At 31.8% G+C, this 17,432-nt stretch overlaps 3 protein-coding genes across 5 annotated transcripts; 1 reads left to right on the top strand and 2 right to left on the bottom strand.

The window, feature by feature from the left end:
• Positions 1-200: 200 nt before the first annotated feature.
• On the bottom strand, positions 201-2,326 carry LOC114179859 (galactoside 2-alpha-L-fucosyltransferase-like). The gene is made up of 2 exons (XM_028066337.1): positions 1,975-2,326; positions 201-1,867 (listed from the first exon to the last, which is right to left on the bottom strand). The coding sequence occupies exons 1-2, from the start codon at positions 2,177-2,179 to the stop codon at positions 411-413; spliced, it is 1,662 nt and encodes a 553-aa protein (XP_027922138.1). The 5' UTR covers positions 2,180-2,326; the 3' UTR covers positions 201-410.
• Positions 2,327-5,600: 3,274 nt separating this feature from the next.
• Positions 5,601-10,394, top strand: LOC114177136 (ribulose-phosphate 3-epimerase, chloroplastic). Of its 2 annotated transcripts, XM_028062389.1 has the most exons (10): positions 5,601-5,811; positions 6,452-6,566; positions 6,700-6,840; positions 6,928-7,041; positions 8,109-8,187; positions 8,920-9,029; positions 9,133-9,189; positions 9,539-9,608; positions 9,703-9,778; positions 10,101-10,394. In XM_028062389.1, the coding sequence occupies exons 1-9, from the start codon at positions 5,705-5,707 to the stop codon at positions 9,750-9,752; spliced, it is 843 nt and encodes a 280-aa protein (XP_027918190.1). In that variant the 5' UTR covers positions 5,601-5,704; the 3' UTR covers positions 9,753-9,778; positions 10,101-10,394. The 2 variants fall into 2 exon arrangements, with proteins under 2 accessions (XP_027918190.1, XP_027918189.1); XM_028062388.1 differs by lacking the exon at positions 10,101-10,394 and having other exon boundaries at positions 9,703-10,063.
• A 585-nt stretch (positions 10,395-10,979) lies between these two features.
• Positions 10,980-14,598, bottom strand: LOC114177137 (NEP1-interacting protein-like 2). Of its 2 annotated transcripts, none has more exons than XM_028062391.1 (5): positions 14,247-14,598; positions 13,458-13,636; positions 13,171-13,254; positions 11,537-11,689; positions 10,980-11,322 (listed from the first exon to the last, which is right to left on the bottom strand). In XM_028062391.1, the coding sequence occupies exons 1-5, from the start codon at positions 14,344-14,346 to the stop codon at positions 11,200-11,202; spliced, it is 639 nt and encodes a 212-aa protein (XP_027918192.1). In that variant the 5' UTR covers positions 14,347-14,598; the 3' UTR covers positions 10,980-11,199. The 2 variants fall into 2 exon arrangements, with proteins under 2 accessions (XP_027918192.1, XP_027918191.1); XM_028062390.1 differs by having other exon boundaries at positions 11,537-11,698.
• Positions 14,599-17,432: the final 2,834 nt, after the last annotated feature.

The raw sequence follows: 17,432 nt of genomic DNA on the forward strand, positions 1-17,432 counted from the left end.
AGAATGATTGATGAAATGAACTCCACAGTGACTTTATAGGGAACATTCCTTTCTTTTTTTCTTTTTCTGCTGTAACTGAGGTCACAACTACCAGAATATCAGTGACTGAAAATTTGAAGTTCTCGTGCCTTGTAAAAGAGTAATATAATTTGAAGTCACAAATAAATGGATATAAGTTTAACTAATAATAAAAGTGCATGGAACGAGAATTAATAACTAATATTTAGCAATGTAAACAAAATTAAGAAAAAGTCATTTCTACGCAGTCAATAGCCCTGAAATAGTAAAGCTAATACCATGATTCTCGGAGAGAACAGTGGATACACAAATCAAAGAAATAACTCAATTCTATTTTACACCAAAATTTGGAACAATACATCATAGCATACATTGTATATGGATGGCCATAACTAGCGATAAGTATCAGTGTCTACAAGCTTAAGGCCCCAGCTCATATCCTCACAGTGCCTCACATACGGAACAAGTTCACCTGTGTCAGTTCCTCTCTTGGCCTTGCAATCATAGAAGGGAGGAGCATGGAAACATGGCTCCATTGACATGGCACGCCGACAGGGAGGATCTGGGGCTGTTCGGTTCTCAGGTTTGTACAGAATCCATGGTTTTAAACCTCCAAGCCCCTGAGCCACATAGCCAAAAGTAGACCAAGAGCTTGTAACCAACACATCAGTTAAGCTTAAGAGATACATTTCTGCCCAAGCTTTTTGGTTGTGCATCTGCTTCTGTGTTTGTTGATATCCTTCATGGCTCGGCTGGTAAACACCAACAACTTCTCCTGTCACCGTAGGGTATTCCCAATACATGTCTCTTACCTTTTCAAAATAACCAGAGCTTAAGGATGCCATCAACACCGCTTTTGACTTGGGACTTCCTGATGAATTGGTAGCATCCTGCTGATTGTTAACATCAGGCAAAAGTTTATGCTTGGAAGTACAAGCTAAGATCTGATCCAATACATGTTGAAATGGACCGGGTTCTGTGTCAAACACTCTAATTTGTATCCCCACTCTTTCATCGGCTTTAGCTAAATAAGCTTGATAGTATCTGGTAACAAGTCCCCACACACTGTTAGTGGGGTGGAACAGATACCTACCCAAGAAATGGAAAACTGTTTCTTTATTTGGGAAGAGATCATTCAGCTCCTGCTCAAATGATGGCATCAAGAATAGAGATGGGACAAAGTAATTATCTGTTTTCATCACTAACCAAGGCACTTCCTGGAGAAAATGTTGCTCTTCATCACAAAAGAAAAGCTTATCATGATCATCATAATCGTGGACTATGTGAAGGTAGACAAAAGAAGGAACATTGGAATTTACAACCAATTTATTTTTCAGCATTTTCCCATGACATTCATCAGATTTCTGACTGAAACTATTAAACTGAGCGGTAAGAGGAAAATCAGCAGGGAGAAACCAGGAAGTATCTGGAAATGGCTCACAAAAAAGATCAGCCATATCCACTCCAGGGTCAACCAGCAGAACACGGTTTGTGAGAAGAGCATAAAGAAATGCAGAAGCTAGGGTCAATATCCTATTCCCTAACCCACTAAATGAAATCCATACAACATATTTACAAGGTGAGGACTCCGTAAATTTACCAGACCTAAGTTGTTCCACTGTTTTGTTATAGAATTCAGTGTAAGGTCCACACTGTTTGTGTTGAGCTTCATATTTTCTTAACCTAGAAATGAGGTAAGAAGAAGGGTTTCCCGACAGCCCTTTGAGATGATACTCGGCTGATTGGTATCTGCTGAGACAGGAATTTTCATCAAATCCATCAACTAAAAGGCCACCGTGCAGTTTATCTCGAAGCAACTGAACAGAATCAGAGGTATCATTGTCCAAATCTACAAGTCATGAGAGGAAAAAGAAAAGAAATGTTACAACTTTAGCAATGCGATGGGATAAAAAGGTGAAAGCAGTTAACCCTTTAGCAAGGAAATGAAAAAGGTACCTTGAGTGATTTGAAAGAGAGGGGTGAGTGATGAGGGTTCGCGAAGTGCCGCATCTGAGGGAGGGTCTCGAAGAACAACGGAGACAGAGAAAATAACAGAGCAGAGAACGAAAGTAGCGACGAAAAAAGCCATCAAACGCATGAGTGAGAAAGTGAAGGCACATTTAGAGTCCAAATCGGAGTGTGAGAGTGGGAACTTCTTCATCACAAAAATTGGTGGTAAAACAGTGAATGAATGCAGCAGAGTACGAGTGAGTGGGTGTCGGAGCAGATAGAGTGATTTGGTTTAGACGCCGCAGACCATGATGCGATCGACATTAATTTGTTTGGTTGGAAAGAATAGTTTAATAACGTTGTAATTCTCTCAAAATTAGGATAATAATCTTACTGTTTCTCAAAATTGGATGAAATTACGGAAATGAACTGTCGGTGACACCTTTTTACGCCCCTTTTTCCCGTTACCGTTACCGACTCTGTTCTTGGAAATTTTCATTTTAAAATTCAAACAAAAACATAAATATGATGTCACGTGTTTTATTTTTTTCGGTCGTGCATATATCATGCGCACGTATTTATGACACCTACATCTTCGTTGTTCAAATAAAAAAAAATTATGCAATTTAAGTTAAATTTGACTTTGAATATTAAGATTAAAAAATGTTTATTCTAATTTTTAAATTTCGGAAAAGTATATTTTTAGTCTCGAGAGTTGAATGGTGTTGTTAAAAATGGTAGTAATGTGATCTTTGAAAATAGACAATATCAAAGGTTGGTAGCCTCGTGTTTTACTTTTAATTTCTTCTATTTGTCATCTTATTTCAGGATTGAAAATGTTTTCTTTAAAATTTAAATACTCAAATATTTTTTAAATTTAACAAGGTAAGAATGAGTTTTTTTCAAAAAAATTTTAAAAAATAACAATTTAAAAATTTGCTGGCGGCTTCTCTTCGTTTTTAGATTATTTTATTTTGGGATTTTTGTCTTGTCTTTTGGTTTCTCTTCTAGGAACTCTCAAGTGTCTCATGTTTTTCTAAACAGACACACTCTTGAGTTTCCTGAAATTGATAAATTTGTGAAACCTGTTTTATGTTATTCTGAGTGCTAGATGACGGCGACAAGAAGAAACACACTCAATAGAAATTTATATTTTTTTTTTGAATTTTTTTGTGTTTTTTTATTCACAATACATTAATTATCATTAATTTTAAAATATATTAAAAAAATATTTAAAATATCAATATAATATATTTTTAATATTTAACCGAAAACAACACCAAAAAGTTCGGTAAAAGTTTTGGACTCCTCAATAGACATTAACAATGGTGGTCGGTGATTGTTGAATAGTGAATTAACAAAATTATTCATCTCTTTTATTGGTATAATAAAGTCTCTATATGACTTGGTGAAGGAGTTTGAGTGTTGTTGACGATGATGATGATAAGAGCACGTGATGAAATAATTTTGGATTCAGCTTCAGGTTTTATTGACTTTATTGTTGTCATATTTTTAATAGGGTTCTATGTTTTTAATTTAACCTGAAATTTTTATCGATGGGATTAAATGGGTGAACAAATGAAATATGACAATTACATAAAAGAATAAAAAATAAAAACTCCATATTCAAGGTTACTTACTTTAGTTTATATTTTTTAATTTATCAAATCTATTGTATCATTCACTAACTTTTACAAATTTTTCTCTTTAATTCATCCAAATCATACAAATTTTCCCTTAATTCAAACAACTTATATTAACTCCAAATCCACGTAAATTCAGTTTCCCAAATTCACTCTTCTATCTAAACAAAGCCAAAAAGTCGTTTTCAATGACGTTTGCAGCTCTTTTTATTCTATGAAAAATCAAACAAAAATGTCAACAAAAAGATTCCAAATTATCTCATGAGATTTTATATCTTACAAATGCATCCCAAAATAACAACTTTTTTTTACTTTCACCATGAACATCAAAATGTTATAGTAAAGAATTTACGGGACCCATCAAGTAAAGCTCCCCCTGTATAATTTATAATTGGTTATTTCTTTTAAGGTCTTAATTAGATTTTCCTATTACTTTCCTCTATTTCTTTAATTAATTGATTTTTTTAGTTATTATGTCGATTCAGTAATAATTAAAATTAAATACACTTAAAAATCCTAATAATAGTAAAAATTCAAGCTTTAATTATGAATTAACAACTTTATTGATTATATTGATATTTTTTAAACCATTAATTTTAACAAGATTGTCACCTGTATAAATAAGGCTTTGCCTTCACAATCTTTGTTATGGTCTCAATATATAAACTATTAATGTGGTTTAAAAAAATGCCTACTATCACATAGTCCCCAATTTAAACATGACTATCAATTTGGTTGAAAAACTATTTAGTAGTACATTATCTCTAATCTTATATGTGAGTGATGAAACTATTAGTGTCAACAAAAATTTCTACACATTTAAATATTACCCAACACTGTTATTGAACAATCTTGTTGAAAAATAAATTAAATATTAAACAACTGTTATTAATTCAAGAATATCATTATTCATTATCCTTTTAGTCAATCTTAATTTATCCGTTTAGTCAAACTTAGTTTATGTTAAATTGTTGACAAATTTTATTAAGTGACATTCATAAAGTTATTTGTTGATTGACATGGGTCAATATAGTTTTTGGTTGATATCAATCACAATTATATAAACTAATATTTATTATGATTATTTTTACAAGATAATTAATTGAAAGTATTTTTTTCTCACGTTTTAATCAATATTAATTCAAAAAAATCTCACAATTGAATTTGACAACAAGAAAATTTAATTAATGTTGAGAGAAAGTTTGTTCGATTTAACAATAAAAAAGTTAAATATGTTTTTTGTTCCTTAACTTTAAGTAAATTTTAAAATTAGTCTATTTTAAAATTTTGAATCAATTTAATCCTTTATCTCTCGGAATACGTGAATTTAATCTTTTTAATCAAATTTTGTTAGGTTTATTTGATGTTTCGTACATATTTTAGGATTGTATTTGAGTTGTTTATATTATTTGACACATTTTTACTTTAATGTTAAGTGAAATACTATTATGAAATACGCTTGAAATGTCAAATAAACTTAACAAAATTTGATTAAAATGACTAAATCCATATATTTCGAAAGATGAAAGATTGAATTTGTTTAAAGTTTTGAAATGAACTATTTTCAAAATTCACTCAAAATTAAGAAATTAAAAACATATTTAACCCACTTAGAAGAAATTATAACAAAATATTAAGAAATAACGACATTGGTTTCGTTATAAAATAAAGTAATCATTACAAAAATATATTTAAAACATGTGGAAAAAATATCATGTAAATGTAAGAATATGTTATAAAAAATTATACCAGATGAAGCAAGAGATTACAATAAAGGAGTAGTGAAATGCATGAATTGCAAAAATGAGAAAAAATGAGTAACTTGCTCGAGATAGTTGATGTAAGAAGTGTTTAATAATTGTTTATGGTATGGTTGAGTGAGAGGTGCGGGAGAGAAGAGCAGCATCAACCAACCGTTGCAGATAAGCACATCTCCACCAAACCAAATGCCACGTGTCATTCATCTGATTTTCCATTTTTCATATTACAAAATCCAATCAATTCACACCACAACACACCTCACACAAACACACGCACTCTTTTGTGGAACCATAGGATTGGTAACGCAAACTTGAATTTAGTTGAAGAAGGAGATGGCTGCAACTTCTTCCTTGTGTTCATCCACCCTCCAATCCCAAATCAATGGTCTCCACCTTCACAAAGTCACTCTTTTTCATCCTCCTTCCCTCACTTTCTCCAGGTATTCCTATTCATACTTCCTACTTTGGTGGATTGGGACACCCAGAGGATGAATTTCTCATGAATTTCACTCCTGTGTTTTTGATTGACAATCAAATCAAATTCACTCACTGGGACCCCTTTATGTGATTGTGGGTATTTGTGGAGATAACTGGACAATACTGTTTGTTCAAATTAAAAGAAAAGAACGACCTTTGGGTAGCTTGCAGTCAGATAATTCAAAAGTTAAATGATTTACTTAATGCCATCGTCTTGCATTGTCTCCTTCCTGGTTTCAATTCGTGTTATTTTTATCCGGGAGGATCGTGACAACTATGCTGTTTTTCAACCTGGATGGTTCTGTTTATTTGTACCCATTTCTTTCATATTTGATCATTTTTTGGTAAGGTTTGGGAATCTCGTCCATTGGCTAAAACATGGTAGCTTCAGAGCTTCGTTTTATTAGCCAGCATTTCGATGTATTTATTTGTGGTCTTGTGTTCATATGGAGTGCTAACAACTTTCTTGTGATCGGTACATATTTATGCAGATTGCAGTGCATGTATAATTTGTTAGATATGGTTTGTGCTTTGGGGTATTTGAAAGAATAATATAGCCTTCTTTAATGTCCCTTTTTAACTTTTTCTACTTTGTGAATTCAGGAGGAAAATTTCAACCATCGTGAAGGCTTCATCTCGTGTTGACAAGTTTTCAAAAAGCGATATCATTGTTTCTCCATCCATTCTTTCTGCTAACTTTTCAAAATTGGGAGAGCAGGTTTGGTAACATACTTTACAATGTACTATATTTGATTCTCATTTTATCAAGTTTTCTAATTGCTAGTGAACCCGTATTTTTGTTTTCTAGGAACTAATCATGAATGTTGGAGTTCGTGTGTTATCTTGTCTAGGTGAAAGCAGTGGAGTTGGCTGGTTGTGATTGGATTCATGTTGATGTAATGGATGGTCGCTTTGTCCCAAATATTACAATTGGACCTCTTGTGGTTGATGCATTGCGCCCTGTGACAGATCTTCCTTTGGATGTGCACCTGGTAGTCTTCTAATCATCTATACACGCATACAAATTTAAGCTGATACTGAATCTAAGTACTTTTCTTACTTTTTTTTAAATACTTTAGATGATTGTGGAGCCTGAACAAAGGGTGCCAGATTTTATCAAGGCAGGAGCTGATATTGTCAGTGTTCATTGTGAACAATCTTCCACCATCCATTTGCACCGTACAGTTAATCAAGTAAGATTTCCTCCTGAACTGTCTAATTCTTGAACAAAGTTGTTCCAACTGAAAACTGATACCAAGGAGGCAACTTTGATCAATTGTAAATGAAATAAAAAGATTATCAAAGGAGCTGTACACATGCAATTTGAGATTTTTGTTGTCAAGGACACAGTACTAGTGACATGATGCTGGGATAAATGTCTGAGATTTTAAGTGACAGTAAAGGGATGTCTTGGTTACTTATATTATTAAGGATATCTATAGAATATACTTCACGATGTGGATAGAGCATTAACAAGGCAGTCTGAGGACAGGATAAAGAAATGACTATAACAAATTCTCGTGGTATTTAAGACATCAATTTCCCTGACCAAATTGTTATATTGAAATTGGAGTACTTTTTCGTGAAGCATTTGAGGACGGGAGTGTTTATAACCCTTTGATGAAGCAGAAAGCCAAATCTTATGTCAAGGAAATTCTTAAACCAGGACTGACCTTAGAATGAATTTTAGTATTTTTAAAACTTTTTCAAAAAAGGTGAAATTCCTTTTGCTGTTACATGTTCTTTCAATATTTTCTTGAGACCTGTGATGCTAATTGGTTGGTTTGCTTTGGTTCACCTGTCTCTTTTATCCCTTTCTTGGTTGGTTTGGGTTCATAATCACCTATTATTTAGGTTATGGTAAAATGCAGTAGAAGGCATTGGTCTCTTTATATAATTGGCCAGTGCTATATGAAGTTGCGTACTTCCTATTCATAATGAGGAATGGTTGGCCTCTTCATGCCAGCTAAGTGTATAAATAAATAAATAGATTTTGGAAGCCTTATACCATCTCATAACCTTTCCTTTGTCTGAATCAATGTTTGCACCATGGTGTGAAATATGAGGCCTTATACTTTTGGGTATATCTATTTCAGAGTTGGTTTCTTTTTTTCAGAACCATAAATTGTTATATGCAGTTGTGTTAAAAGCCAGCTAGGGAACTGGACAGTTGAAATTAATCCTTGGTTACATGGAAATTTTCGCACTCCTGCTTTAAATTTTTCTGCTTAATATACCTGACTTCTTTCTCCTGATTTAGGTTAAAAGTCTGGGAGCCAAAGCTGGAGTTGTATTAAACCCTGGAACTCCCTTAAGCGCAATAGAATATGTCCTTGATGGTGAGCCATTTTTACTCCCTTTATTGTCTCCTTTCTTTTCATTATACAATGTTAGCAGTAGTCGTTCTCTCTAATATTTCTGACTTGGGTTCCCAATATTCTAACTGTGGCTTTCTAAGCTTTAACCATGGACCAATACCAGCCCAGTCTGCATTGAGTTTAGAATAGAAAAGTTAGCAAAGCAGTTAGTTAACTTGGAGTTATGTTTCTTTCCTGCATTATGGGTGCAATCTGGCTTTGTGAAACTGTTTCTGTGTCTTGACAATACTTGTAACAGAAAATTTTAATTTATAAACAGAAGACAGAGATTTAGTCAGCAGGTTTAATAGCAGTGTTAGACATATTAGTCCTATGCTTAAAGTTTTACAGTTTATTCTCAAATCTAAGTTCACACATACTATTCCAGTTTTTTGGTGAGTTGCACTTGACTTTTTTGTTGTTATATAGAGCATGTCTTTGTTTTCTTTATTTTTTTTTTTCATTTCTGTGTCAACTGAATATTCAATGAAAGTCAACGAATTTGAAAGATCAAGAACTTTAGTTTTTTTTTTTGCTTAATCATTAAGTACCTTTTGAACTTTCATTCTGCTAGTAACAGTATAGTTCTATATCATGTTCTACACATTTTTGTAATTAGTTTCTTGTTTTAAAGCTTTAGTTCAAATTATATGTATAAAAAATGTTTTAGTAGTTAAAATTTAAAAACTATTAATCTTGTTATGGTGTTGACAGTGGTTGATTTGGTCTTAATCATGTCTGTAAACCCGGGCTTTGGTGGCCAGAGTTTTATTGAGAGTCAAGTAAAGAAAATTTCTGATTTGAGAAGACTGTGCGCAGAGAAGGTATGGTTTTATATTTGTATTACTGTGTATTACTTTTTGTTTTCTCCCTACTTCTATGTCATACATAATTACATCTGTTTTTTGTCTCCCTCTTTGTCTTCAGGGAGTAAATCCATGGATTGAAGTAGATGGTGGAGTTGGACCAGGAAATGCTTACAAGGTAACGTACACATAATCATATTGTCTTCTACATGGTGAACAGAATCTGATTGTGCTCAATGAACTAACTCATCATAAAATATTGGGAAACAGATGATGTGACAAGTGTATCTAATCAATCTGTTTCCGCAATTCAAGTTTATATGTGTACTTTTTTGGTAAATGCACTTCAAATTTATATATACCTCTGTATTTTGGCTAAGTGCTCCATCTGTTGGACGGAACAAAGATTTGGAGAGAAATAATGACGAGCAAGTTCATAGGATTAGAATGCTTTTAACAAGGCATAGTAATAAGAGTGATCCATTTGAGTTGTAAGATCCAATTTTTAGTATAATCTTTTTTGGCAGGTGATTGAGGCTGGAGCCAATGCACTGGTTGCTGGTTCTGCTGTATTTGGAGCTAAAGATTATGCTGAAGGTACCCAAAATAATATTTTGTGAGTTGAGATATACTGCAACGAGTGTAAATTCATATGATTTTGATGATTTTCCTGGCTTCAACTCCCTTGTAGCTATAAAAGGAATCAAAACCAGCAAAAGACCTGAAGCAGTTGCTGTGTGAATGTGTGCAATATTCCACGCTCCAATGTAAGCTGCATTTTCGCAACATAGAGGTCTCTCAATTAAAGTTTGACATATCAATTTTCTGAATGGATGGTTGAATACAAACAAAATTGGCTGCCAATATGAGAAATAATCAAGTAAAATAATTGCAGACCTTGCTTTACGACTATGAGCCAGCTTCCATGTGAAAAATATTGTATAATAATGTTATACTTCTGACTCAATTATCACATGTATCTGACTGATAATTCTGCAATACTGCTTCAAATGCTCATCCGTAAACACAAAATGATCTCATTTTAAATGTCATTCTCACTGCTGGCTTTGCTCTGTTTGAACCTGGCAGACAATATTCATGAATTGGCGGCCTATAGGGCACTATTATGTTGCCTGGCTTGCTGTCACCACTGCCAATTGCTTTTCTCTGGAATTAACTATAAGAAATCAGTCAAGTAAGGCTGCTGCTGTGATGCATAGTTTGTGTATAATCTTATAGCGACAAGTTTAATTCAAGATAAAGCCCTATTCACTGTAGTCTATATCAGCTTGTAACCTGTCAGTTATATTCCCCATATTGTAAAGCAGTTGTGCTTTCTTTGAATAAAAGTATTGAGAAAAGCAACCAAATAAATTATGTTTATTTTTATATTCCATTTTGTTTTGTTCTAACAATATCAACAGGACACTCCTTGTCTGTTGCTCTTCTATATCCTACTCAAGATACAAAATGTGTCTATACACGCATAGATAGGGGAAAGGCACCCTTGAAAAAGGAATAATTTATCTACATGCAAGGTTAATCGTATGTTGTATCAGTGGCTATTACATACACTACTTTATAGTCTTTTGGCAACCAAAAAACTGGCGTCCCGTGCTCAAAATATCAACGAACCTAATTGCTGGAGACAAATTACACATAGGTGCCTACAATTCTTGACCGATAGGCATGTTGCTTAAGAGAATGGTGGTTTAGCTGGCCTGATGGCGACTTTGAAACCAACCACTTCATAAAGAACAATATCAAGGAAGTAACACGACAAATTCATAGGCCAGCAAAATCAATCAAATTTGTTAAATTCTCATGGGCTGAAATTTCTGCTTTTGCACGTTAGTCTTGGATTCTCGTATTTTAAACTAATACGGAACATTGTACAGTGAATTTAAATTTTTTTTAATATAATTAGAAAAATGTAACATGCTTAAGAAAGTAAGAGTCATTCATTCATTCAAATATTAAAGCAGGCCATTTTCTCAATTTTTTTCTCCCAAAACATTTGTTATTGGGCATTGGCTTTCATACCAAATAATCTTATTAATAATTACATCAGATAAATACTACAAAATGCCAAAGTCAACTGTACAAAACTTAATGCAGTTTATAAAAACAAATTATACAACTTATACATCTTCCCATAAAGATAATCTCAGAATGCCCATGGAACAAGTTACACATTCTGTCTGCAGACAGGACAGGAATCATTCTTGACAAGCCATTTGTCCACACATATCAAGTGAAATGTATGGTGACAGCGTGGTAAGCTTCTTGCAATTTCGCCAACTTCAATATCCTGTAAATTTCACTTCTAGATAGTAAGACCATTATATTAACAGTTCATAAAAAGGAAATCAAATGTGGATTCAATTTAATACCTACCCACTATTCTTTTTAATATTAGTATTTTCGAAACCTTCTTACCTATATTCTTTGTTCTTTTATATGGTTTTCACACAGGTAACAAAAAGGGATTAGGACATTCACATATCTTAAAAAATAATGCTCACCTGCAAACATATTGTACAAGTATTTTCTGCCTTCATATCCTTTGAGATCATATGGTGCGGTAACCTCTTCAGTGAATCTCCTGACAATCCTCTGGGTGCCACTAAGCCATGAACATCATGAATCTCATCATAGCCTGCATTCGCGATGCCAACCTGCTCAAACTAAAACGAATGATCATACGTCAAAAAGTGGTCACTATAAAACAGATCACGAGATAAGATAGTCCCAGTACAGAATTGATAATGGACTTCTTAACGATAATGTACTAAGCAATCAAATCAGAAAACATTTACCCATGTACGTATCAGTTATATGTAAATAAGCTTTAACAACTACGCTTGTTAAAACCAAAGTGGTCTACAGACGGGTTACAAAAATCAACAAGCAGTTGAAAGCAGGTATAAAACTGAAGTTGTGTCATTAAAAGACATTAAAATTTAAAGATAATGATGTGCATATACAGCTACAGTTCCGATGACAGTGATATATTACTATAGATGCATGCACCTGTCATTAGTTGGCGAGGCGAATAATCTCTCTACTATATAAAGCGCATATGATTATCGTGCAAACAACTTTTACTCTGTATTGTAATTTTCCATCAACTGGACGTCATACATAGTTGGCAAAGTTCACAGTGCACCGACACACCTCGTTGCACAAGTGAAACCTTAAAAAGGAATGCATTAAAACGGCATCTGTGTTCATAGTCATGAGTTATCAGAATATGCGCATTCACGATTCAAATCTTGTCCGTGTCTACAGATTTTGATTACTGTGCATGATTTGCACTCTGTATTGAGCAGGAAGTTGATAGCGTCAAACTATGGACTGACAATCTAACAAGGTCACGAGTTATAACTTTATATTGCAAATTTGGATGAAGGTACTAGATATTCCTCAATCTAGAGATAATTATTGATTGAGGAATTCCCTGTCCTGCCTAAAGTTTTCCCCCGTCCAACTTGGCTTAAATTTTCAGATAAATATACAAAATCCCTCAAAAGATTTTGGATTAACCATGGTACCATATCTTGATTTGATTAATGTACCTTTTATGGTTGATTTCCTTTACGAAAACAAACTCTCAGCGGTGAAATCTTTGTTTTGCCTTACAACGTCGAATATTTTAGTAAATTATCAAATATATCAGCAGATCACTCTACCATGATTTGCATTCTAAAAGTTTAGAGGCTTTTTTTACGAAGTGATTAGTGATTGTCCTTCTTTTTCAACCTCAATAGTCAGATTTCAATAGTTAAATAGGTTACATGAATTTGGAAGAAGCTGATCAAACTGAGAGAAACCAGTTTTAGTTGAATTGAAAGAAAAAGAGGTTCGTCTCTAATTCAAGAATAGTGAATATCTTCATAATACTAACCAAAAGGAAGAGGAAAAAGAAACTGTCATTTTGCCTGCTTCCATATTGCAAAGGAAAAATATTTAAAACAAGTGCCGTTACTCACAGGCCTTACAGGATTAAGGTTATAAAAAAATTGGCCATACCCAATAGCTCTCAGTATTGCCAATTTAAACATTGGGTGATGCACCAAGGTTATTATAGCAATCCATGGACATATACAACTATTACTTGCAAAAGGTAAATGTGGTGCGAGAGGGAAAGGAAAATTACCTGTAAATTGTAGGCAGTTAAAATGGCAGGTGTAAGGGATTCCTCAACAAGCCTCCCCCGAACAAGTTCTTCTATGAAATCTGCCTGGATTTAAATGTTAAAACATTGACTTAAAACTACGAATTAAGACCGCCACACATAAGGGCTAACTCGCTCTTAAAATGCTACTTAATGAAGAGGCAAGGCATAAAACTTAAAAAGGGTAACCATTTTGTGCCTCATGTTTTTGAAAGTTACAAATCATTTTACTTAGACCAAGGAAAATCAACAATAAAATGACTACCAACCATAGATGATGCTCCCCGTGAGCCAGTTTGTTCCATACACCAGTATGCACGGGAAGCTTCCAACACCTCCACTGAGAGTATAGACCCGGCAATGGCACCCAAAGAAACTCCCCGGAGAAGACCGCTTCTTGTAGCCTTAGCTGCTAAAGCACCAGCTATAGCTCCTGTCATGGCACCAGCTGCAACCATAAAACAGAACATGAGACTAATATAATCAAACATCACAGCTAGCAACACTAAAATAGTGATTACTGGCCAGGAAAACATTCTCCAATCAGATTTTTTTTCCACCCTTGTAAACAAGAGCACCTTCACCAACAACTTCACACAAACCATAAATTTCATTATCACCAATTCAGATCATAAGATTGGGAAAAAAACTTAAATACAAATACTTACGTGCTTTCAGTATTTTCTTAATCAGATTAGAGTTGTTTCACCTGCAAAAACTATGTTGACCTTGATGCAAACAGATATGATATTGATTATTGAATAAAACTCCAATTTGAAGAGGAAAACATCACTAAAAACACCCAAATAACACCATCCAAGTTTTGCGACATAAAAAATGCAACATAAATTTGATTTATGCATGGTACAATTTAATCTTGTTTTTGTATTTTCTAGTAATTAGCAAGAAGCCTCGAGAATTAGACCTTAATAGTCAAAAGCAATTATAAAAAAGACTCGAACTTTAGGGCGACAAGAAGCATTTTATTGACCCCCCATTAATGAATACAAAGCATTGTTATATCCATGAAGGAAAGCAAACAAAAAGGAAAAAATTACCAATGGCAAAACACACGGTGAGGGCCCCAGAAATGGTGCACAATATGAATTTGGGCAAAGAGCGAAATCCCCAAGGTCCCTGGATTATTTCAGTTTCCATAGTGCCCAACCCAACCCAAACTGGGAATCTGATTATATGTCAGAGAGTTGCAAACTGCACGGCCATGGCTGCTGTTCTTCTTGTTGTTTATTGGTGATAAGATGATGCGATGATGATGATGATTGGGATTTGAAAGGATAGGAAACGAAAAATGAATTGAAAGGTGAGGTAAGGTAAGGTCAATTGAAAGAAAGTGATGAAGATGATGGAATTTGATGGTATGATAGGGCTTGGTAAGGTCAAGGAAAATAGTATTACTAAGAAAAGAAATAAATATTAGAACTACTACTTTCTTATATTATTATTATTATTATTATTATTATTATTATTATTATTTTGATTATAGAATTATGGAGAAGTTAGAAGGTCATGAGATTTGCATGGAGAGAGAAAGGTTAGTTGGTCCCAACCAAAGATCGTATTTATTTGGTAATTAATGCTATAATTAATGATAATCCCCTCATGTTCGCCTATCACATAAGTCTCTCCATCATTAATTAATCATAACCTTTTATTTAACTTATATATATTATGATATAAAAACAAGTAAATAAATTTATAAATATTTCTTTTAAATTAACAAAATTTATTACGTACTTGTTCTTTTCCAAATAACAAAAATTAAAAGTGTATTACTGTATCATCCTCTGGACCAACTGACAAAAATTGTACCCACACTTCACATCTCGGGAGTATTTGCGTAACTAACTTCGTTAACTATTATTTCCCTTACCATTTTGTTTGACCTTTATTAAACATAATTGTTGCAACTAACATTTTTTATTCTAATTATCTATAAAGAAAATTAGTTTTCAATATAATTTTAGATATGAGTTACTTACAGTTAAATAATTACTTATACATTAAGAAAGTTATAAATTGCAGAAAGTTTATTTATATAAATAATTTTATTTCTGTTTAAACAATTTATGTACATGAGATTCACATCAAAATAAAAGTTTTAATTTTAGGTAACTCTTATAAACAATAATTATTTTATTGAAAACCTTTTCTTTATATTTAAGTAACTCATTTATATATATATATATATATATATATATATATATATATATATATATATATATATATATATATATATATATATATACTACAATAATATTTTTATTTATTTGTAAGGAACTACTGTAAGCAACTTTTATTAAACATGTTAAATTTCTTTTAATTTTATTGTAATCACATATTTAAAAGAAATTAATACTTATTTTTTATAATTTTAATTTTATTCTTCTTTCTTATTTCCATTTGTGTTTTGTATTAATGAATACTAGAAAAAGTTAGAAGCCATTAATAATAAAGGTTATTAGACTATATGATTATGTTAGGAGTGTCTTATATTAAGAGAAAATATATACATTTCTTGTATTATTCCGTGAATCCCTGATAAACATTTCAGTAAAAAGGTTAATACTATGATATACTACGGAAGGAGTTTTTAATAGAAATAGAAAGGAAATTAATTTCAGAGATGTCCGAGTCATGAAAAAGTAACTGAGATGCAAAAAATGGTTTTCCTAATATCAATGTTGATGTTACAGGGGTAGCTCCTTCTACTACATTCTCAATTCATAATTTGCGTCAAATCATCTGTTGTTAGCTACATAATAAAAAGGGCTAATTAATGTCTTCAAGCGTTGAAGGTTGAAATTACAATAAATTATTTAGAAATAATAATTAACTGGAGATAAAAAAAATATTTCAAAAGGAATATTTCCAAACTCTTATATCATTCAGTCCTATTAGTTGTTTGTATGATTAGTATCATATTTTCTTATGATTCCGAATATATATTTTTATTTTGAAACAAATATTATGAAGATTTGCATGATGGTACGTTCTGATTTTTTCCTAAAACGGGGCACACAGAACGAGATGCATTAGCTGGATAAATTTTGAGTATATTTGGAATAACCAAATCTTAAAAGTATATAGTTTGTAAAATTAGGTGGACATGTTGAATAGTGTAAATTTATATTATTTTTAGGATTTGAAAAAAAGTAGGTTGTCAAATTTAAATTATTCTAAAAGTTAAATATGTTTTTTTTTCTATGTTTTCATTTTTAATAAAAATTAAATATGTTTTAATTTAAGATTTATTTGAAAATTTTATCTGACCATTCAAACACATTTTTAATTAATATTTAAGTCAAAATGTATTAAATATATATAAAATATATTTAAAATATTAAATAAATTTAATAAATTTAGTTAAAATAACTATATTTATATATTTATAAAATTAAAAAAAATATATTTAATTAAAATTTTGGAAAAAATAATTTTTATTGAAAATTAAGGAATAAAAGTATTTTTTGATAACAAGTACTTTTGTAGAGCATTTATAGAAATAAATAATAATTCCTTTTACGAAAATGTTTTAGGAATAAACAGTGACGGTGATTGATACAATGTACAGGTCCTTGTGTTTTCGGTGACTCCGTCAACTTCTGTGACCAAATAGGATGATTATACGTAGGTCTAAATATAACTCTCTCACACACACCTCACTTCAAGTATTTTTTTTCACACTGATTCTTTATTATTATTTTTTTTTAAATATAAAAATTAATTTTCATTAAGACTATTTTATTTTTATATAAATTATTATTTTTTCTAAACATACTATTTATTTGCATTTGAGTACTTCAGGTAACGAAGGTGACATTTCAAAATTTTGTTGACTTTTTAAGTTTTTCGTTGATTAGACATGGTGACAATGGGTCATGAAAAGATACAACTCTACCCAGAAAAATATGTTAGCAATTGTCTTGTTAACATCATATTAGACGTTTCTTAAATTAAAATTAAAAAATTAATATAAATATATAATAGTAGATAATTTAAATTATTTATCCTTCTAGATTAAATTTTAATTATTAATTATAATAAAATAATTTAATATACAAAGACATTAATTAAACAATTACCGATTAATTTATAAAACATTTATATAATTAAACATATATTATAACATATTTATATAATTAAATATATTTGTAATATGTTTAGAGAGAAAGAAAAAGAATTTCAAACATAAGAATTGTTACTTATAGTATAACCACTTTTCA

This window comes from Vigna unguiculata, chromosome 3, assembly GCF_004118075.2.
Source record: "Vigna unguiculata cultivar IT97K-499-35 chromosome 3, ASM411807v1, whole genome shotgun sequence".
Taxonomy (NCBI): domain Eukaryota; kingdom Viridiplantae; phylum Streptophyta; class Magnoliopsida; order Fabales; family Fabaceae; genus Vigna; species Vigna unguiculata.